At 44.7% G+C, this 23,075-nt stretch overlaps 1 protein-coding gene across 6 annotated transcripts in view; it reads left to right on the top strand.

Moving 5' to 3' along the window:
• FER (FER tyrosine kinase) overlaps positions 1-23,075 on the top strand; it is a 363,406-nt gene that overhangs the window by 38,560 nt on the left and 301,771 nt on the right. For 4 of the 6 annotated variants that reach the window (XM_019484266.2, XM_059724955.1, XM_059724956.1 and 1 more), the window contains one exon: positions 4,730-4,829. In XM_019484266.2, coding sequence (XP_019339811.1) covers positions 4,730-4,829 — 100 coding nt within the window. Of the gene's footprint in view, positions 1-4,729; positions 4,830-12,812; positions 13,469-14,446; positions 16,148-23,075 lie in introns of those variants that run through there. The other 2 variants (XR_009461068.1, XM_019484278.2) reach the window with 2 other exon arrangements.

Raw genomic sequence — 23,075 nt, 5'->3', positions numbered from 1 at the left:
TGGCCCACAGTGAGAGTAAGTTAAGCAGCACTAAACCTGAGCTGTTACAGTTTAGCTTTATTCTACTGCAGGGTAAGGTCACATGGACAGTTACAGTGGAGCAGTTGATTTGTGATAAAATCTCTCTCCCTTTTATCTTGTCTGTCCATGTCTTTCCTTCTTACCCACTTGTGGTAGAGATTTGAGCTGAAAAGTACAGCCACTGTAGAAGCTGAGCTCAGTTAGAATATGAACAATAAAACTGGTTATTTAACAGGCCCCCTTCAGCAAGTCATAGAAAATCAGGGTTGGAAGGGACTTTAGGAGGTCATCTAGTCCAACTACTCATTCAAAGCAAGACCATGCCCAGCTATATCATCCCCACCAAGGCTTTGTTTAGCTGGCTCTTAAAAACATCCAAGGATAGAGATTCCACAATCTCTCTGGCTAACCTGTTCCAGTGTTTTACTACTCTCGTAGTGAGAAAATTCTTCCTAATATCTAACCTAAACTTCCTTGGGTGCACCTTGAGACCTTTGCTCCTTTTTCTGTCATCTGCCACCACTGAGAACAGTCTAGCTCCATCTTCTTTCAAACTCTGCTTCAGGTAGTTGAAGACTGCTATCATATCTTCTCTTAGACTTCTCTTCTCTAGACTAAAGAAGCCCAGTTCCCTCAGCCTTTCCTTAGAAGCCAAGTGCCCCAGCCCCCTCACCATATTTGTTGCCCTCCTCTGGACTCTCTCCAATTTGTCCACATCCTTTCTTTAGCGGGGTGCTCAAAACTGAACGTAGTACTCCAGATGTGGCCTCACCAGTGTTGAACAGAGGGGAATAATCACTTCTCTTGACCTACTGGCAACACACATACCAATGTACCCCAGTATGCTGTTAGCCTTCTTGGCAACAAGGGCACACTGCTGACTCATATCCATTTTATTGTCCACTGTAACTTGCAGAGGTGGTGCTCAGCCACTGACTAGTCCACTCAGCCTGACTAGTGCCACTCAGGACTGACTAGTCCCCAGCCTGTACTGGTATATGGGATTGTTTTGAGCTAAGTGCAGGACTTTGCACTTGTCCTTGTTGAACCTCATGAGATTCCTTTTGACCCAATTCTCCAATTTGTCTAGGTCACTGTGGCAGGGCACTGTAGGTGCCTGCCACTTTAAGGGCCTGACGCTGGCAGCCAGCAGGTGCCTGATGAGGGCAGCCATTTTGGACCTAGGGCTGCCCATATAAACAGGGCAGTTTTGCTGCTGGAGGCCAGGCAACAACATCTCCTGGCCGTAGGGCTGCTGGTATCATCTGGAGGTAAGGGAGGAGCTGTAGGAGATGGTCAGGAGGGTCCTGGTCTTGGGTATGACCTAAAACTGTACTCTGCTGGGAGTGGGTGGCCTGGTGGGACTCTCAGTGGCACGGGAGTCCCCAGGAAATGCCAGGCCAGTTATCACCCTGGTGAAAGGTGGGTCAGGGCGCCTTAACCCTAGCTCTCACCTTCGGGTGGGTTTGTGTTCCATTGGAAGTAGTTGCAGGGGTGCAAGCCCCAATGAGGAGAGTGGGGGCCAAGTACAGCCGAGGCTGCCTGAGCCCTGTGGGGTGCAAGCCCTGAGAAGGAGAGTTAGGGCCAAATACAGCTGTGGCCACCTGAGCCCTGCGGGGGTTTGAGACCCTGAGGGGGAGAGTGGGGCCAGGTATGGCTGAGGCTGCTTGAGCCCTGTGGGGGTGCAAGACCCCGAGAGGGAGAGTTGGGGCCAGGCACGGCTATGGCCACCTGAGCCCAACAGGGAGCAGCCCCCTCTCCCCCCCTCCCCTAATAGCCCCAGTGAGGGGGTAGCCCCAGCAAAGGGGGCCAAGATCTGTAGCCCCAGTGAGGGGCGGTGTGCTAGCTCCAAGGGAGGAGCAGAGTAATGGAGCCTCTGTGAGGGGGTAGCCCCTAGTAAGGGGCAGAGATCCGAAGCCCCAGTGAGGGGGTGATGTGGAACCCCAAGCAAGGGGAGCAGGCCCAGGTAAGTCTCCGGATGCCTGAGGCCTAGTGAACAGGGGGCCTCAACCCCAGAGCGAGAGAAGTGAATCCTGACTGCAATAAGTCCTCCACTGCTGGGAGACAGAGCGAGTTGAAAGTAACATCCGAAGTAGCACCATGACCTGCTGCCCCAGGGGGGAAGTGAGAGTCCCCTGTGAGACCCTGGGGCACCAGTTGTGGTGTGAGGTACCCCAGCTCCCCACGTTCAGGAAGGGGGACCCAGAGAGAGTATTGGCTAGTGAGGTCGGAGGTAGAGTGCCCCCTCGACTGGTCCATGCTGGGGCCAGGACCAAGAAGATCAAAAGGGCCAGGGGTCCACCGTGAAGGGCACCCAGAGTCATGGGCCTGGGGAGCCCGCCTGGCTTTTGAGGTGAGGCTAGGGCCTGCATAGGGCCGAAGATCCTGAGTAGGGACTATGCCTGAGAGGGGAGCCAGCTATGTGGAGCTCAGCAGCCCGGATGAAGGCGACGTAGGCCACTGGAGCGGGGGGAACCAAAGGAGGGTCCTATGGGGAGGATTCTGGAGCCTAGTGTGGGGCTGGTGTGCTTGTAACATCTGGATGCCATCTGCGAGGCTTGGGCTGTGGTGTAGGGGAGGATAGGAGCTGCAGATAGTGCCCCTGGCATCAGGGCAAAAAAATGGGCAGTCCCCCGCGTTATTTAACAGCTTATTAATTTTTCAGCAAGTCATGGCAGGCGGCATGCCTGGAGGCAGGTGGGAGGCCGGTGACAGCTGGCCCGACAGGAGCCCACTTTGCTACAGTCACTCTGGATCCTAACCCTACTCTCCAGTGTATCTACTGCTCCCCCCAGATAGGTGTCATCTGCAAACTTGCTGAGGATACACTTTATGCAGGTCATTGATGAAGACATTGAACAAAACCGGCCCTAGGACTGACTCCTGGGGTACTCTACTTGATACCAGCTGCCACCTAGACATCGAACCATTGATTGCTACTCTTTGAGCCTGATGCTCCAGCCAGTTTTCTGTCTATCGTACAGTCCACTCATCCAGCCTATACTTTCTTAGCTTGCCTGTGAGCATGTTGTAGGAGACGGTATCAAAAGCCTTGCTAAAATCAGGGTACATCACATCTGCTGGTCTCCCTGCATCCACAGTTACCTCATCACAGAAGTCAGGTTGATCAGGCATGATGTGCCCCTGGTGAATCCGTGCTGACTATTCCTAATCACCGTTTTCTCCTCCAAGTGCTTAGAAATGGATTCCTTGAGGATCTGCTCCATGATTTTTCCAGCGACTGAGGTAAGGCTGACTGGTCTGTAGTTTCCTGGATCCTCCTCTTTCCCTTTCTTAAATATGGGCACTATGTTTGCCTTTTTCCAATCATCTGGAACCTTTCTTGATTGCCATGGGTTTCCAAAGATAATGGTCAATGGCTCTGCAATTACATCAGCCAACTTCCTCAACACTTTTGAGTGCATCCCATCTGGCCCCATGGACTTGTACACGTCCGGTTTTTCTAAATAGTCCCTAACCTGTTCTTTCAGCACTGAGGGCTACTCACCTCTTCCCCAAACTGTGCTGCCCAGCACAGTAGTCTGGGAGCTGACCTTGCCTGTGAAGACTGTGGTCAAAAAGGCATTGAGCACTTCAACCTTTTCTGCATCCTTTGTCACAAGGATGCCTCCCCCATTCAGTAAGGGACCCACGTTCCCTGATCCTCCTCTTGCTACTGATATACTTTTAGAAACCCTTCTTGTTACCCTACACATCTCTTGCTAGCTGCAACTCCAGTTGTACTTTGGCTTTCCTCTCTTAATCCCTTCATGCCTGAGCAGTGCTCTTATATTCTTCCCTAGTTGTTTATCCAAGTTTTCACTTCTTATAAGCTTCCTTTTTGTGATTTAGTTTACTGAAGAGTTCCATGCTAAGTCAAGCTGGTCTTCTGTTATATTTGCTAGTCTTCCTGCACATTGTGATGGTATGTTCCTGCACTCATATTGCTCATTATCCATTACTCGTATCAACATGAATCTGGCTCTTACCAAAAATATTCTGGTTCATGGAGACAGTGCAGCTGTTTAGGAGAGAGAGGCCCTTCTATCACTAGCTCCAGGTTGTATTTCTTTCCCCTTAAAGACATTTAGATTTCACGGTCCTTGAGAAATAATGCTATGTAAGCACGTTTCATGGCTTCTGAGACTATTTTAAAATGCAGTATTTTTTCTCAGATTTTTATGTTAGTCACTGGAAAAAATCTGATTTTATTGTTGGGAGAGATCTAATAAGTGTTCAGAATATCTAATTATGATCCAGAAATATTTTTAATAAATTTCATTTGAATTCTCTTATTGGAATGTAATGTTTGGTTAATATTAATATCAACTTGGATGGCATAAATATATTTTGCTTTGATGTAGGACATTATGATGAAAGAGGGGGGACCGTCTTAATCAGAAAGATTTTTCCCAGAGACCCTGGTTTTGGCCAGCCCTAGTGTTGGAGTCAAGCCTGTCAAACATCTGTTCTTCTCTGTTCTGTCTCCGCTGTTTGTGTGTGGGGTTTTCTGGCTTGTTTGTATGTTTTAGTTGCAATATGTGCTAGCATACTGAAGTGTTTTTTTTGAACCAGTGGGGGAGAAAAAGCATACGTTCTTAATGTCTTGGAAATTACGTTCTGTAATTGCCTTATTCTAAAGCAAAGAAGTCTTTAACTGCTGAAGATAATGGCTCTAATACCTTTCCCATTTCTGCTTTCTTAATAGGTTACAAAGACAGAATTGGAAAAATTAAAAGCTAGTTATAGACAATTAATAAAAGAAGTAAATTCTGCCAAAGAGAAGTATAAAGAAGCTGTGGCTAAAGGTATGTTGTTACTGCCTGATACAGTATTACTGGCAGCTGTAGCTCTTTTTTTAATATTGCCTTGTACTAAAATTTTTTTGCAATAAAACAATGATATTTCTGTTCTATTGAGTGAGACAGAACAAGGCCGCTACTACACATGGAGGTAAAGGCGCACTGGGATCTAAAATGCAATTCACATAATCATGCCTCTTGCCAGGCCCATGTGCCTGGCAGGAAGTGCGATTGTGGGATTGCATATTAGATCTCATTGCACCTTATTGCCAGTACAGGGGGGGAGCCTGATACTGGGCTCCCTCTGCATGGGCAAGAAGCAAGCTTTCATGGCTGGGAGTCTCCTCAGCTGATGGCAGCTGTGGTGATCTCCCCATTCCGTGGGTTTCACATGCCTCTGAGGCTTGGAGATTGTGGCTCTGGTGATCTTCCTGCCTGAGGGGTTTCATGGGCCCGTGGGCCTGGGATATCATAGCTGTGTCCTGTGTCTCCTGGGACTCAACCATAGGGTGCTGCCAGGACCCAGAGTCTGCAGCTGCGGGGGCTGAGAGTTGCCAGGAGTTGTCCCACAGCTCATGGGGCTCCCAGCTTCAGGGAAGACACTACATGTGCAAATTAAAGTTTAATAGCAACTACCTATAAAGTTAGTACATGTTTTTGAGGTCTGACTTTATAGCTGATTAGAGCTTTTCATTGTGTGATAGCTGCCCTGCATGTGTAGCCGGTCTTAAGGTAATTGTGTATTTAACTAGTTAATTGTGCAATACTTGTAATGTGTAGAGGAGGACTCTGTCATAATCTTCGTTTTATATATAAATGTTTCTTCTTGATACAGTTATCTAAAAGATTCCTGAGATGTGAATCATTTTGTTTGGGATTTTCCTTTTTCTCTTTAATTGACTGATTTGGAACATAAAATAAACACATGCATACACAGACCTTGTGTCTTAATGCTAAATTGGGGGAAAACCCCCCCAGCATCTGCTCATCTGTAGTCTGGGATATTTTTAAGGAGGCAAAAGAAGTTAGGTGACCAAGCTGAAATTTGGAAGTGCTGAGTGTCTTAATTTGTTGGGGTTCTTTGAAAGTCTCTGTGCTTTAAAGCTTGTGTGTGTCAGAGAGAGAGATTTGGAATCATAATTTTTTTTCCTTCTTTTGAAAATTATTTTTACCCTTTGTACATTATATTAATTGAAATTAAATGAACAGTGGAGTGTGAATATAATTACTGTTTCATATTTAACTGTTTATAACATAGTAGTGCCTATAGTACTTCTCAGAGAACTGGGGAGCATTGTGCTTAGGCACTACTCTTTCACTAACAAAGAAAAGAGTTCTTACCTTGCCTCCTTAGATTTCAGACAACCAGTAGATGGATGCAACAAATATCAGGGTAAAAATGAGTTAAAAATGATGTAACAATTACTACTAGCACAGCTGAGCTATTATGGTCTTACTGGTTTTCAGGTGTAAAACAATCTAAATTAATCTGTTTGTTATCATCATGGATCCTGGTTTTCTCTGATTTAAAAAATCACAAATTCTCTGATAATGCATTATTAAAATTAAAAAGCCCCTGCAGCTACCCCTAGCCCTGCTGGTGCCCCTCACTGCCCCCACATTGGAGCCTCCAGCTGTCAGGGCTATGGGGCAAGGGACACAAGTCTGCAGCTGTCTGCCCCACCCCCCAACAGCAGACAGCTGCAGCAGCAGCATCATAGAGCCAGCTCCCCCACTGCTCTGACTGCTCGGATGGGGGTGGGGCCAGCTCCTGGCTCCCCCCAGCCGTGACCCACAACCCCCCAGCCCTGCCAGAGGGACCCCCAGACCCTTGCAAGCCCCACTGATAGACACCAGGAGTGAAGCTGAGCTGAGCAGAGCTGTGGCTGACAGAGCCTCAGGCCCCGCCCTTCCCTCTCTGCCTTCGGGCAGGTCTGGGGGTTTCCTGCCCTTTTTGCAAATAGCTCTTGCAGGCTGGAGCTCAGCCAGCCTGCAGAGCTCTTTGCAAAAGCAGGGAATCTGTGGGTTTCTCTTTTAAAAGGAGAAATCTGTGATTTTTTTTTTTCTCTCTTTTTCCATGGGAAACGGAAAACCAGGATACCTGGTTATCATTCCTTCTGATTCTTAAAGCTGTCACCTACAAATTACTTAACTATGATAGTCTATCTTTAAATAGTCATGTTATCTCTACATCCTTAGGGAATGGAACAAGTTCTGTGATCTCAAAAAGCAGTATTCCTTCCTCTTTTGCTCACTGTGGTCTTATTCTGAATTTGTGTGCACTTGTTGAGAATCAGTGACAGGTTTGGATCCTCTGCTATTGCAAAATTGGGGTTGATGTTTTGCTGCTACTCTGTGCAAGTGAAATTAGTCTTTTGCCAGTGTTCTCAGAGCTATCATAAAAAAGAGCTGTTTTTGTATGGACTGTTTACTGTATCCTGCTACTGTTTTTCTTGAGCTTCACTTTCATTTGCCTTCTCTTACTAATAGCTTATTCTTATTGAATTAATAGTTAATGTAAAACAGTGTTTCCAGTGTCTGATTTGTAACACTCAGAAGAGATTTGACAGGGTTTTCCATAAGGGCTGCAGAATGTAAACTATGAAGATTTATTTTTGCAAACAAGAAAAGTTCTGTTACAACATTTGGAAAATCAGTACATAATTTTCATAATTTATATGAGCAACCAATTTAAGTTAATGAATTAAACGTGCCTCCTGCAATAGATGAATATACTATGATCTCACTCTGTGTAAGAAAGAGAGGAATAACTTTTTTATATTTATGAACAATGTAACCAAACTGGGAATAGAGAAGTAAACACCGATGTGGCTTTGAGTGAAGGCACTCTATCTAGTCTGCTTTACCTCGTAAGTATGGAAAGGTATATCTCAGTTTTGTTGTGTTTATTTTGCAAGGAGTAGAAAATGCCTGTTGCCTTATCTCCTAATGAGACTCGCATTGTGAATAATTATTTACATACAAAATGAGAGAGAGAGAAACCAACAGCGTCTTAGGTTTCTGTTTGACCGGCAGAGTATGTCCTCTGGAGCTGTAATTGTAGGCAGGTTAGGAAGCTGCAGATGTGCTGAATCGGGTCCGGTGTTTACAATCATAATATAAATAAAATATGAGTCTCCAAAACTGTCCAGCAGGAATATGAGAAGAAATAATTGGAGGATTTCTAAATTGTGGTGTCTTATTATTCCAAGAATTAGTGGAGGTATCCTTTCTATGTTCAGAATATTGAAATTTATGTGATTCATGGATCAAACGAGATGCATTAAAAATTTAGGAACAACTGCCTTTGACTCAGGTATAGCACAATATTTGGTAAATTAGAAAGAGTTCTTGACTTTTCCCTAAGAAGTCAATTGTGTTGGCCGATCACTGTTGTCAGTGGCTCTTCTAAAGTTGATTGGGTCAGTGATGTATTGTGATCGCAGAGAGAGAAGTTTTTGTTTTCTAGAAATTTAAAATATGTTTTGTATGCTTGTATATCATATTACTTGCTTAATACAAAGAAAATTTCAGTATCAACATTTCAACCATGGGTGCTTTGAGCAGTTTTAAATCTTGAGATAGACTAAATATAAATCACTAAGATTTCTGGACTGAGGTAAGGGTTGTGAGTCTTCATTGTGCATTACCAGTTCCCTAGTAATTGCCTGCATGCAGGATCTTTCTCTTCTTTTACTAAGAATTTAATTTCTACTTACTGTGGAGTGAATGTGTACATGTGGGCAGTTCCTGCTGAGTAGCTAACATGTAGTAAAGCCCAGACCTCTTTCACCACAGCAAATTGTTCAACTTTCCATACCTTGTACTTCTATTTGATTTATGTCTTCTTGTGGTAAGTTATGATTCCTTTGCACAGTTATTACTACAGGCTGCCTCTATTTTCTTTTACTTACATAATATTACTTAAAAAAAAATGCCTTCCTTAAACATTATGGGAAGTACTGTGTTCAGAAGGATTTCCAGGCTCAGTAAAATGAGTATATTTTTTACCATTAGAAAGATTAAAGCAGCAGCTTAAAAGCAATATGAGAATTGCTAGGAGAAGTAATTAAAGGCACTACTCCCTCTATTTAATAGGTGGAAACACTTATTTAAAGAAAAGTTGTGGGAGGGAGGAGTGGAAGGAAAGAGTGAGTGCAGGAATGAAAACGCATGAATCCTACAACCATGCAGAAATGAGCATCAACATAATAGTAATAAATTGGGGAAAGGAAACATCTGACGATCTGCTCCCCTCCATAGTGCCCAGAGATGCTCTGTAATATTATTTGCTGCTTATTTTATGAAGACTGTAGTTATGTTAATAGTTAAAACTATATTTTCATTCTAGCGAACATTATTAAACCTTAAAGTTAACATTAAACAGATATAATTGTATTAATAACTTAAAGAATTTGTATTTTTAAAATGTACAATTGGAAGATAATTACTGTTTTTGTAATATGGTATGAAGTGTACAGGTTCTGACTACATATTTTCTTTATTGCAAGATTTAGAAAAAGGGACTGACACATTAAACATAACTGGTCTTCCACAGCTTCAGTTTCAAACTTATAATTATATTGCTAGACGGATGGCTAAATATTGTGAGAGAAACACCTAGTTTTAAAAACGTTATCCCAATTATTTTATCTACTGCATTTAGTCAAATATTAAATTATCCTGAATACAAGACAATTCCCCCCAATAATTAGATTCTGTATATTGAAAATTATAAATGTTATACATTTCCAAGTATAGAATATAATTGTTGGAGGTTTGACTTAACTTTATCTGTCTCCCACTGCCATAGCAGGGAAAAATAAATCGGGCTGGGGGGGAGGCGGGGGGTTGTCCAGTATCTCCCTTGCTGCCTACCCCTTCCCCTCCCCCCCCCCCAATTTGTTCCTGTAGTCCTTCCCTTCCTCCCCTCCTCCTAACTGTCAGACCCTGCTTTCTGTGAGCATGTGGAAGTGAGGGCAAATTTTAAAACACTGATCTTGAAATAAGCATACCTGTAGTAATTTGCATAAAATTACTATAGATTCCCATAGACTTGGTTTATCCAGAATTGATAACATTTTGCTTTTTTTGAAACTGCTGCATGTTTTAGCTCATGTATGCCATAAGCACGCTTCTAAGCATCACTTTCGTACTTGCTTATAAATAGTACAGACTATGCATGATATTAGTTCAAAGTCAAAAGGCTCTTGATTTACCACAGAGTTCGTTTCAATCCCTGATGACCCCAGAGCTCAGTATGTGTATACGTATGTACTCCAGATACCTCCCCCCACAAAAGATCAATGTGTATAGTAGCCCCCCCGCAACATGTAACTGGAACCAGGTGTGTTCTTGTCATGTCCTGGGATCCTCCCAAAAATTTATATGAAGATGAGGCCTAGGGCAACGTGCAACAGGCTGAAAGAGGGGTGACGGAGAGATTCTGGGTAAACTGTTTGAGGCCCCGTTTGAGGTTTGCTAGACATTTAAGGCTGGTGAAGAGACGGGCATCATTGAAAATGGGAAAAAAAGGCACAGCTCAGCTATGGGAATGAAGAGGAAGTCTACATACATGCAGTATTGTGGTTCACCATGACTTGAAAAATAGTTGGTGCCGAGGGGCATTGCATTTAATGGGCACTACCATCTATCTTAGGCTTCACTAACCTGTACTTGTGGTAATGTTCTCATCAACATCTTGGGATTTTTGGCTTAAATCAGGTGTGGGATACAGTTGTGGTGGATCTTGTGCGCTACATCTCTCTATTTGTAACTCTGTGCGCCTACAAACCACCTCCCTACTTGAATGTGGTGTTGTTGTGTTGGGTCTCTTGTATGTTCTTTGCTATGTAAGCTCTGTGCCCCCCTCCTACCCCCTTGTGCATGGACTTAGTTGGCTCCGTTTTCATATCCAACTTAGTTGCGTTTACACCCCTACCGCCACCATCTACCATGTAGCCCCTCGCTCAGGTCTGTATTTCCTTATGTCCCAAAACTTTGTCATCTTGAACTTCAATGTTTTTGGCACCACAGGGAGGGTGTCAGGACTGGCTCTAGCCTTCCCAATCTCCAGGCCCAGTGCCAATTTCGTGTGGAGGGAACAGCCACCCATTTTTTTTTTTTTTTTTTAAGGGATGCACGTGTGTGCATTCCCATCACTGTTTTCCCAATATGGGCCAAGTGTTTTATAGTTATTCTCAGTGTTGGTTGACATGCTGCTTTTGGCAGCAGTGTAACAATAGACAATGTTTCTTTTTGTGCAAATGGAAGACAAGGGGCTTTTTTCCCTATTCTGAATGAGGGGAAAAACCTTGTCTTGTATTTGAATAAATACAGTATATTTACTCAACCCATCCCTTCTTGGCTGGTATCAAGTGGGGTGGTATCATTTCTTGCCCCTTCCCTCTCTCCTCCCACTTTCTTGGCAGCCAGTATCAAGTGAAGTGCTCTGAGGGTCAGTCCTGGGGCTGGTTTTTTGTTTTTTGTTTTGTTTGTTTTTTGTTTTTTTTCCAGTCATCTTCATCAGTGACCTGGAGCACCCTCATCAAGTTTGCAAATGACAGTAAGGTGGGGAGAGTAATAGATATGCTGGGGGTAGGGTTAGGATAGAATTCAGAGAGACCTCGACAAATTGGAAGATTAGATTAAAAATGTCATGAGGTTCAACAAAGCACTGCACTTCAGATGGAACAGTCCCATGCACCAGTACAGGCCGGAGGCTGACTGGCTGGGCAGATTTGCAGAAAAGGACCTGAGGGTTACAGTGGAGAATAAACTGAATACAAGCCAACCGAGTGCCTTTGTTGCCAAGAAGGATAACAGCATACTGACCTGCATCAGTAGGATTGTTGCCAGCAGATCAAGAGAAGTGATTCTTCCCCTCTACTCAGCACTGGTGAGGCCACATCTAGAGTACTATGCCAGTTTTGAGCCTCCCACTACAGAAAGGATGTAGACAAATTGAGGTCCAGCAGAGGGCAACAAAATGATGATGGGGTTGAGACACTTAACTCCTGAGGAAAGGCTGAGGGAACTGGACTCGTTTAGTCTAGAGAAGAGAAGTCTGAGAGGGGATTTGATAGCAGCCTTCAACTACCTGAAGTGGGGTTCAAAAGAGGATGGAGCTAAACTATTCTCAGTGGTGGCAGATGACGGAACAAGGAGCAGTGGTCTTAAGTTGCAGCCAGGGAAGTTTAGGTTAGCTATTAGGAAGTATTTTCTCACTAGGAGAGTAGTAAAACACTGGAACAGATTAGCCAGAGAGGTTGTGGAATCTCTATCCTTGGATGTATTTAAGAGCCGGCTAGACAAAGCCTTGGCTAGGATGATATAGTTGGGCATGGTTTTGCTTTGAGCAGGGGGTTGGACTAGATTATCTCCTGAGGCCCCCTCCAACCCTGATTTTCTACGATTCTTTCCAAGATAAAGTGAGTTCTACTTGCTTAACTTTTGTATCGTTCTTTTAGTTGACTTAGATGATTTATTATTTGTGGATATTAAAGAACCCATAACACTGGTAAAAGTAGCTCTTCAATTCTGATGTCAAAATATCCCTTCCTTATGCTACTGGATAGTGTGTTGTCACTGAATGTGGATGCAGTAATTTTGGTTCCTAACTACACTGGTATAGTATTTCTGGACTCCTATATGATGCGACGTTTTCATTTAGAAAACAAAAGGCTTAGTACAAAATTGATAGGGCACATGACATGGCTTAAAAATTGGTTATGGGTATGAACTGATACAACACTTGAACTGCTCTAAGTGTCTTTAATGCTCTCCAGAAAGTTTGCTTACAGATGTAAGCAGCTGATGAAGTGCTTAAAGCACCATCCTGTTTGAAAAGTGACCTTGGAAAAAACGGGAGTATCTTTGAAGTGTTTCATTGTGATGTGTTGGCATCCCACAGCCCTCTGCTTCCTTCTGTTTCTTCATTCTGCCATGAGTAGCCACCTCTGTGACTCATGCCAGACTTCATTGTTCCAGGGTTACGTGACCTGCTTTGCATATGACCTCTACTATTTGTGGCCAGGTGTGAAGGCACACCATACCCTCATTTTGCTGGATCTACCCCGAGGACTGGGTCTCCACTATAACAGAACAGTGTTGAGGCCCCTTTGGAGTATATCAACTGTGGACTGCTCCCAGGATGTTAATGCCACAGTCCTCTGCTGTGTCCCCAAGGCAGTCAACCAAATGAAAACAGACAGAGGAAATGGACCTGCTTGCCATCTGGGGTGATGTGAACACCCAGTGCTCACTCCAGACAACGTACTGAAACGAGGCCATCTTTGAGCATATCAAGTCTGAATTGGCTGATTAGGGGTACAGCTCCATTTGACACTGGTGTCACACCAAGGCCAAAGTGCTGAAGGAGAGGTATAAGAAGATCCAAGATGCCATTTGGGTCTTGTCCCTTTACCCTCAAACCAAACTGGCCCTTCACCATCACTCGCTTCTGTTTTCTTGTTCTTGTGATTAACTCTCTTCCATATTCCTGCTGACTGCCCTTCCTGCCAACTGTTCTCTTGCCATTGCTGATGGGCATCCCCCAAAAGCTGTATGCAACAAGCCAGACTTGCTTCTTTGCCCAGTTCCAAGCCACTGGAGATGCAGATAGCATGGACTACCCCAAACGCTGGGTAAGTTTCAGTGCTTCAGCCTGGTGACAGTATCAGTGGCTCTGCCCAATATCATTAAGCTGTCTAGGAGGCATGTGACTTCATAGGGGCTTGGGTGACCCTCAGTGTTTGTCCCTGTGGAGACAAGGTTTGGAAGGGTGGCAGGTTGGTTACTTTGGGGTTTTTTTGTCTCGAACCACTGGTGAGATTAGGGGCTTATGGATGGTCAGAGGCCATGTCATGCGTTTGTAGGAGAGCATACTTACAAACTGCCCACTCCCCAGTTGACGCATTCCCAACTGTACCTCCCCAGGGTCACAGGCTTGGAAGTTGCATAGGCAAGAATGTATAAAGTGATATGGTAAAACCATAGATAACCCTCCAGGACCTGTGTATGCTGGTATCTGTCTATGTACCAGGAGCTGGTGCTTCTACAGTGGATATTTTGACAGGGACTACCCCATGTTGAAAAGTATCCCTTTTCTTTCCTAAGAAGCAACAAAGCAGGTTTGACCTGTCTGGGAGACTAGGTTGTTTGACAGGAGCATTTTCTTCAGCCCCAGAAGACTGTATAGGAAGGGGCTGCACTTGGTTATCCTAAACAGCTCCTGTCTATGACAAACTGTTACATGAAGCAGGGGAACACCTTCATAGACTAAAAAGTTCTGTAAATGTATGGTAGGCATTGGAGGGAATCCTTGATTTAAGGACCTGACTGGGGTGGGGGCAGCAACCACCCTCATCACCTGGGGAGAGACCTGTAAATGGATAATCCTGTGGAGAGGGCCTCAATAAAATGCAAAGCTATTGGGACCGCAGAAATCATACCATGGCCCAGGCTTTGTGGGGATGGGGTTTTGGGGAGTGGCCCACTTTCTTCCTGTCTCCAAGTACCTGGATGTGGAATAAAGAGGCGAGATGGAATGTGGAGGCATGTTGGGAAGTACATCACTTTATCTTAATGTTGCAGAAGTTTAATAGAAGTGTTTGTCATTTCAGGATCAACACCTGCTGCAAATGGAGCTTCCCTAGCAGTAGGTGTAGAGGGTACAAAGGCCACAGCCCGATACTTCCACTCAAAAGGTTTCCCAGCACACAGGAAAAGGAGAAGAGGTCCCAGAAGCAAAGATGCTGGCTGGCTGACCTCGTGCATCATCAGAAAGGAGGGATGCTGCTGCAGAGGAATGGGAGGCCAGCTAGGATGTAGTTTCACAGAAGTGGTGTACTGAACTGCTAAGGCATGGAATCTCTCAGGCAAAGCACATGACTGTGTTTCAGGGTAGGAGAAATGTCAAGATCACCAGTGAGACAGTGGTTATAGCTAGGCAGATTCTGCAGCTTAAGAGACATACAATAGACTCACCTATACCTACCCTTGACAGGCAGACAGAGTGCTGTGCCACCCCATGCCAAAGGATGTCCTGTCAAGCACCCATTCAGTGGGTTTCAGTTCTGGGCATCCACCTACCTTCTCTTCTCAACACTGCAGTTGACAAACCATGCCTCATTCCTTCCCCTCCCCTCCGTTAGTAAAGTACTTTCTTATTGAGTTAAGAAAGCACAGAAGTTTTTGACTGTTTCCACTGTTTAATAAAAAAAAAAAGTGTTTTTCCATTCACAGAGTAACCATAATGTGTCCTCCTGCCTTGTTCAGTCTTTGCTCAGTCATACCTTCCTTCAACTCTGTGGCCTGGCAGTACTGAAAATGTTTTGTCATCGCATCCCTAATGAGAACACACTGGTGGTGGTTGTGCTCTAGAAGCTTGGCTTCTGTCCCAAGCCATCAAGTTTCTGTCCATTGCTCTGGAATGTCTTCCCTCTTGGCCTTGCAGATGTTGTGCAGGATGCAGGTCAAGATAACTATGTGTGGGGCAGGTTCTACCTAGTGGCTTCCATATGCACCCCCAGTACCCTTCTGCTTTGGTGGGTCCAAAGGTATGCTCGGTGATCCTGTAGAATCATAGAATCCTAGAAAATTAGGACTGGAAGGGACCTCAGGAGGTCATCTAGTTCAATCCCCTGCTCAAAGCAAGACCATGCCCAACTATATCATCCCAGCCAAGGCTTTGTCTAGCCAGCTCTTAAAAACATCCAAGGATAGATATTACACAACCAAGCCCTTTAATGGGACCCAGATGAGGACACTTAGGCAGCGGGCAACCAGTCTCATGCAGACAACAGGAGCCACCTGGGGAGTGTCTGTCTGCCTCTTGGCAGCCCTTTTGGTGTCATACTTGAGCAAGATGGTATCAGCAGTACAGAATGGCTATCACATCTTGAGGAGCTGCCTTCCAGGGCTTTGGTCATGGTGCTCTGCAGTGCCATGGTGTTGCCTACCAGCTGGCAGATGAAGACTGCAGGCTATGGACAGACATTCAAAAAGGTCGAGTCTGAACTGATTCAATCTTTGTAGGTTAGTCTAACCTGCAGATAATGAACTGGTTTGCAAGTGAATAGATGTTTAGCACATGCCTGCATTGGCTCATACCAGAAGACTGAGGGCACTAGAGCAGCCCTCTCTTCTTTCCACAGGGAAGTTGAGCTGAGGAGGTGGGGCATGGCCAGGCCCTGGCAGGCCTGCCCCAGCGGCTCCCTCAGAGCCAGGACCAATCCCGGCACACAGTGCTGCTCCACCCTGGAGGAGAACTCTTACCCATCCTCCCTCTCCCCCACTGCCACAAGGCCAGGAGGGGGGCTATTCAGTGCTTCGGGGGGGGGGAGAAACTCTTCTCCTCCCCTGCCACTACCGTATGGTGGGGAGGGGGCTCTGTGAGGCTGCCTGGCTCCAGAGAGGGACTCTTCCCCATTGCTGCAGGGTGGGGACTGGGGGGCTCTATGGGATGCTTCCCAGCCCCAGAGGTGGGGACTTTACACTAGGGCAGGGGGAGGCTCTGTTCCATGCTGGGGTGGATCGCTTCCCTTTCCTCCTCCTCCCACCAGAGGGTTAATGGGAGTGCAGAGCTCAGCTGGGCAGGGTGTAGGGACCCCCCCCACCCAACCCCCTCCCCCTGGTGTGCAGCCCCCGCTTCCTGGCGGCAGCAGCAGCAGCAGGTGGGAACATCAGGATGCTCATGCCTGACACTGGTGCAGCTCTGGCCAGCACTACACAGAGGAGGGAGTGGAGCCTGCCTTATCCCCAAGGCTCTGCTGTCCACACCTGTAGCTGCAGCCCTGCAGTGGGGGAAGCCCCACACTGGAGCCTGCTGTCTTGCCTGCTCCTGCCTGGGAAGTCTCTGCACTCTGCCAGGAGTGGAGGGGAGCCCCACCCCTTGCTTCCCCATGCAGTCCAGCGCAGGGCTTCCCTGCTGTGAGTGTGGACCTGCAGACATGGAGCCCGGGGGATAGAGGCAGCTGCCTGACTGCTTCTGTCCCCCAGGCTCCGTGCTGTGTGCTTGCAGCTCCACGCTCACAGTGGGGAGCCCTGCACTGGACTGCGCAAGGAAGCAGGGGCAGGGCTCCCTCTACTTCTGGCAGAGTATGAGGACTGTGCAGTTCGGAGCAGTGGAGACAGCAGGCTTCAGTGTGGGGCTTCCCCTGCTGCCAGGGCTGGAACTACAGGTGTGGGGAGCAGAGCCTTGGGGTAAGGCAGGCTCTGCTCCCTCCTCTGAATCACTGGCTGGAGCTGTGCCTGTGCTGGGCATTAATGCCCTGGCATCCCTGCCTGCTGCAGCTGCTGCCAGGCAGTGGGGTCTGCACACCATGGGGGGAGTGTATGGGGGCCCCTATACCCCCCACCCTCCTTTGTACCGTAGACACCCACACCCTGCTCAGCTGGGCTCTGTGCTCCTGCTGCCCCTCTGTGGTGGGGGGGAGGAGGAGGAGGGGGAAGAGTTCCCCTCAGCACAGAGCTTCTTCCTGTCCTGTGCCCCCACTCTGGGGCTGGGCAGCATCATATGGAGTGCACCCCCCACAGCCCTGGGGTGGAAGGGGAGAAGGGGAAGAGTCTCCCCCTCCCCCCCAGCATGGAACAGAGACCCCCTCCTAACCCTGCTGGACAACCAGCCCAGCATGGCCCCGTTAAGGTGAAGGGGGCAGGGGGAAGGATTAATTCTTCCCTTTTTACCTTCCCTGCAGCTGGGGTCTGGCAACCCCACTCCCCTCTGTTCTTTGGTAGACAGGCTGACCCCGCTGCGGTGCTGCGGTGGGGAAGGAGGAAAGAATTAAGCCTCTTCCTTCCCACTTTGCCTTGATGGGGCCATGCCAGCCAATGTCTCCACTAGGGCTGGCTCCTGCTCTGGCTAGAGAGCAGAGGGGAGGGGCCAGCTCTGCTGTGGAGCAGAGACCCTCGCCTAGCCCAGAGAGCATTCTGGGATGTCTGGTTTATCTTAAACCAGCAAAGGGTCTGGGACAGACGTTGCATAAACTGGTTTGAGCCAAATCAGTTAAGTCTGATACTGCATTCAACCAAGTTTATCTCAAACTGGTTTTGGCCGTTTTGAAACTGGTTTATGTGCACTGAATGTCTATTCTTTTACAGGTTTAAACCGGTTTCTGATCACTTAAACCAGTTTATATGTAATGTCTGTCCCTAGCCAAAGAAGACACAAAGCATGCCCTGGTAGGTATGATTCTCCACCTTGAGACAGACAGGAGGACCTTCTTGGAGGGAATTCAGGGCAAAGAGATGGTAGATATCCATTCTGGGCTCCCAGGGATGACAGTGTCACTCCTGTATAGGAGCCCTCTTGAGATTAAATTGACCAGGCTTGTAGTACCAGTAGGCACTCCGCAGAAGGTTGGGGAATGGTTGAGCTCACATCCAGTGGGCTCCCTGCACTTAGTAGTGCTCCAGAGACTTGGGCCCAAAAGGCATGCTAGGAACTCTGCCCTTTAACCTCCTAGCTTCAGAGTATTTCCACAGTATTATTTCAGAGCCATTTTGAAGTGCTTCAGATGAGAGGGACCTGTGTACGTGAATGGTGCTGAAACATTAAAAGAACATTGAAAATAACAAAGATTAAACATTCAAATAATTATTAAACATTAAAAAAACAAGGATAGCATTGGGTCCCTGCGAGATCCAATGGGGCAACTAACATCCGATGCCCAATCTCCAAAATGACTTTTATGCATCGGTTTTTCATCTTCCCAGGAGGATCACATTGTCAGGAAGGACACAAACCATTCTGGGAGTGGGGGACAAGCCCAAAATTGTGGATCAGGTGAGAGAACACCTTGAGAAACTAGATATTCACAAGTCTGCGAGCCAGGACACAATGCATCCAAGCGTCTTGAAGGAGCTGGCAGACATCATTGCGTTCCCCTTGGCGGAGATATTTGAAAATTCATGGTGCTCAGGCGAGGTCCTGGAAGACTGGAAAAGAGCTGGTGTGCTCCCTGTCTTCAAGAAATGGAGGAGGGATGACCTGGGGAATTATAGACTAATCAGTCTGACGTCCATCCCTGGAAAAATCTTGGTGAAAATTGTCAAGGGATCCATCAACACCAGACTAACAGAAGGCAAGCATCTGAATGCCAGCAGACATGGCTTTGTGACTGGCAGGTCTTGCTTGACCAACCTCATCTTCTATGACCAGATAATGTGTGTCCTGGTCAAGGGAGATGATGTGGATGTGGTATATCTGGATTTCAAGAAAGCCTTTGACCTAGGGTCTGGAACAAGCTCCCCCCAGGGATGGTGCAAGTACCTACTCTGGACTCCTTCAAAAAACAGTTGGATTTATTTCTTGCTGGGGTCACTTGATCCCAGCTAACTTCCTGCCCATGGCTGGGTGTCTGGACTCAATGATCTCATGAGGTTCCTTCTAGCACCTAATGTCTATAAAATCTGTGAATTTGAAATTTGAAATTCTTTGCATTGGAGTGGGATTCAAAAGTATGTCTATCATGTTTGTCAGTAATAATCTTTAAATATAATATTAAATGAGGAATCCTCACCAGTAAGGTGTAAGTACTTTCCTCCTGCAGGTATTGACCCAAAACTTTTAAAAAAATTTCAGTAGAAAATATAAAATTACTGCTTCTTCTTAAAGTAATTTCCTGCACGGACTGTCTCATTGTGGGTATTTATGTCCCTAAAACTTGATCAGAGACATTTTGCCTGAGCAGTGAAGTGTGCTGTATAGCATGCCCACCCCTTGTGCCAGTAATATTGAGGAGATAAAGGGACAGCATATCTTCCTGCTTCTCAATTCGTTTTAGCTGCCTGCCTGAAGACTATGCATTTTGCCGCTGTTTCACATACTAACCTTAGTGCCTCAAGGAAGCTTTTTTTTTTTCTAAAACCTTTCCATTTTTTACCCTCACCTTTCTTATTTTTCTTTTTGATTCCTGGCTCTGCTTTCCCAGCCTGGGAAGAAGCAGCCTGTCTCTAGTGGGTTATGGAATAGAGAAAATCCCACACAATTTACTGATTCGTTTTGATGCACTGGCTGGGGGAGTAGTTAACTGATTGCACGATTTCACAATGATTACACACTTAATTTATACAACACAATTTTATTTTAAAACTCTTTGCTACGTATATAACACTGCTTAGCTTTAAGAAACACCACAAACATTAAAAACACAATAATTACATATATCAGAAACAATGCTCCGAATGCACTTCCTTCCCAAACAATACTATAAGAATTAGTGTTACAAAAACAACTACAATTACAACTAAAAGTTAAATTTGAATCAATACTATTATTTTTCATATTATACTTACAATCCTAGAATTCCAAGAAGCCAAATACCAAAATATGGTTTCATTCCTCAGTAGTACGATTTAATGGGTTGGCCTCAATAGTACGGTTCAATGAAATGGGCTCAGCAATACAATTAAATAGGCTGGCTTCAGCAGTGATAGGACTAAGTCCCCTTCCTTCAGTCCCTTTCAGGTGCTCCGCGGCTTCAGCGTGAACTAAGAGATTCGTGTTCACGGAGAGGGTGGTTCAGGTGATCAGTCTGGACCCGGGCTATACTTGCGATTTTTCCTTCGTTGTTCTACAAGTATAGTCACCTCCAAATTGGGACAGTAAGTTACAGTTTTTATTGAGCGAGCTGCCGTCAGCGGGCTCCTCCTACTCAATATGTTACTGCTCCCAAATTTGGGCTCGGATCTTACTCAACAGATTCTTTTACCTTTGTTGAGCATTTTAAATTACCTTTGGGAAACTTCCATATCACTGCAAATGCCCTTTTCTTACCAACCTGGTCAAAAGGCCCCAGGGTTTGATCTCTTGGAATTCAGGATATTTGCTCTCTTTGTAAAAGATTTCTAAAAGATGAAATTTAAATTAAGACTTTAAGCAAAGTCAGGACCTTTTGCACGTAGTCCCCAAAACAATGAACTAGATAAGGAGATAAATCTTATCTTCTTCCTGAAACTGGCTAATGGGCAACCATTACAAACATTCAAACTATTTCATTCAATATGACACAGCCGAGTCAGAGTAAGCCTGTGACTTGGCAGATTTTCCATAGCACTCCTTCCAGGGAAAGAAGAGTTATACAAAAATACCCTGAACATCTTTTTTATATGAAGTATCGAGGGGGGAAAAAGTAAACTCCCTTACTACTCTGAAGCAGTAATAAAACGAAAACTGAAGTTTTTAGAACTGTACAGAGGCTTGATGTGCTGGCACTGATGCTGCTGAGTAGCAGAATAAATAAAGACAAGTACAATCAATAGGGACAAGTTGGCTTATGATTTCTTCAAAAACTCATCAAAATAACGTTTGCTAAGTAATAGATGATGAATTTGGCAAGGTTTTTTTTTTTGGGGGGGGGGGGGTGTTTTTTTTCCAAGTTTCCTAAAGTGGATGTTATAAATGGTGGAGAAAAGCAAAAACTGAAAAACATACAAGGTTTGTTGATATTAAGTGTGGTATGTCATCTGACTACAGTTTGAATCATAGTTGATTGGATGAAAATACTGATCTGATTCTAATTTTTGCCGTTTCCTCAAATATTACTGTTGTTGCTGTTGCTATTTGAAATTCAGTTCAGAAGTTAGTAATATGCTTTCAGTGGATGTTGAGAATTTATTTTCACTATTCCTTTAAACAGGTAGTCAAAATAAGGATGTGGTGGTGTAAGAAAAAACTTTTCTTTATCTGCATTATTTCAGGCTTGTTTTTTTTTTTTTTAATGCTGTTTTTACAGACTGGTCTTAAACATATCTTGCCAGGTTAGCTGCTTAAATGTGAAATATTTGTTTTCAGTTATCTGAAAACAAACTAACATTAGTAAAGTTTGTATTGGATTTTGCATAAGTGTGTAATATTAATATAGTAGATAACTTTTATTAAAAATAGGACTTAAAATTTATCACTTGAGCTTATGGTTTTTAAGTGGTCTTCTGTATTACTAATTTCTACAGAAAATAACTATTTGATTAACTTTGAATGTACTTGTATGACAAAACAGAAGAAGGAAATAAATCAGTATTAAAGAAAAAAATCTTTCCCAAGTCTCTATTTTTATCTCTTCATGCATATCTGTGAAATCCCAGGAACCCAAAAATGCTTGAAATAGATTTCCCTAGGCTGGATTCTGTTTTCTGGCAATGGCCATTATGTGGTGATTCACAGGAAGGTGAAAATAACTGTAATATACATAGAAATCTGTGCAATGTTCACCTATAGGAAAAAAAATCCTGTTCTGATCCTTGTAGTTTATGAAAATGAATACTTCAGAATATATACTTAATACCTGTGTTGGTATAAATCCCATAGTTTTATATATGGCATCATAGAGAATGCCAGAACCTAAGGGCTGCTTGCAGACATTAACCCCCAAGACCTGCCGCCCCCCCTGGAAAACAGCATCTTACCAAAAGAAGTAGTGTGTTACTTCAACCCAGCTCTGCAGTGTCTGTAAGGATTGGGTACTTCAGCAGGGCTTTTTGGTTCTTTTAGCTAAAGCCGATTCAATCAGCTATTAGATAAAAGCGCAAAGAAAGCAGCGCTAAAGTACCCAGTCCTTACACACGTTGGGTGAGCCAGGATGAAGTAATGCACTGCCTCTTCTGGCCACGTGCGGGACTTGGAATGGGAATGTGCCAAGTTGAAAATAAAGCATTTTGGGTTTTTTTGTTTTAATGTCTGCATGCACCCAAGGTGTATATGTTTAAGCAAGGGACGCAGTTACACAAACTTTAGTTAAATAGGATGAGGCTGTTCTGCTTGTCTTAAAATGATTTTGTAATGTTTTGTCATTATTTGAATTATTAAAGAAACAACTGAAAGAAGGGGGAAGTATTTTATGCAGTTCAACATATAAATTCTATAGTAAAAATAGATAAGATTGAAGACCTGGGAGAGCGGCGTTGTATCACTTTGAAGAGTTTTGAGGAGTATAAGGTCAAGTGTAGCTAGCCAGTTAATAATATCTTAAGTAGTAACCTGGCCAGGTGTTCGTGTCATTAATGGCACAGTAAAGCAGGGAATAAACCACAAAATTATTACACAAAATGTGTCTTACATTTTGATCTCGTTTCCTTCTTTGCTGTCTTCTCTTTTGTGGATTGAACTAATTTCTTTCACCCTTTCTTTTTAAGCCATATTTTCTAAAGCTATTTTCATGTTGATTTCTTCTGGACTGTGTAGTTTGCTTTACTTTATATCTTAAAAATATGATGTCTAGATCTGGATGCAGTACTCCATCTGAGGTCTTACCT

Source organism: Alligator mississippiensis, chromosome 3, assembly GCF_030867095.1.
Source record: "Alligator mississippiensis isolate rAllMis1 chromosome 3, rAllMis1, whole genome shotgun sequence".
Classification (NCBI taxonomy): domain Eukaryota; kingdom Metazoa; phylum Chordata; order Crocodylia; family Alligatoridae; genus Alligator; species Alligator mississippiensis.
Note: the sequence above shows the minus strand (reverse complement) of the source record. Positions and strands in the feature narration are given on the sequence as shown.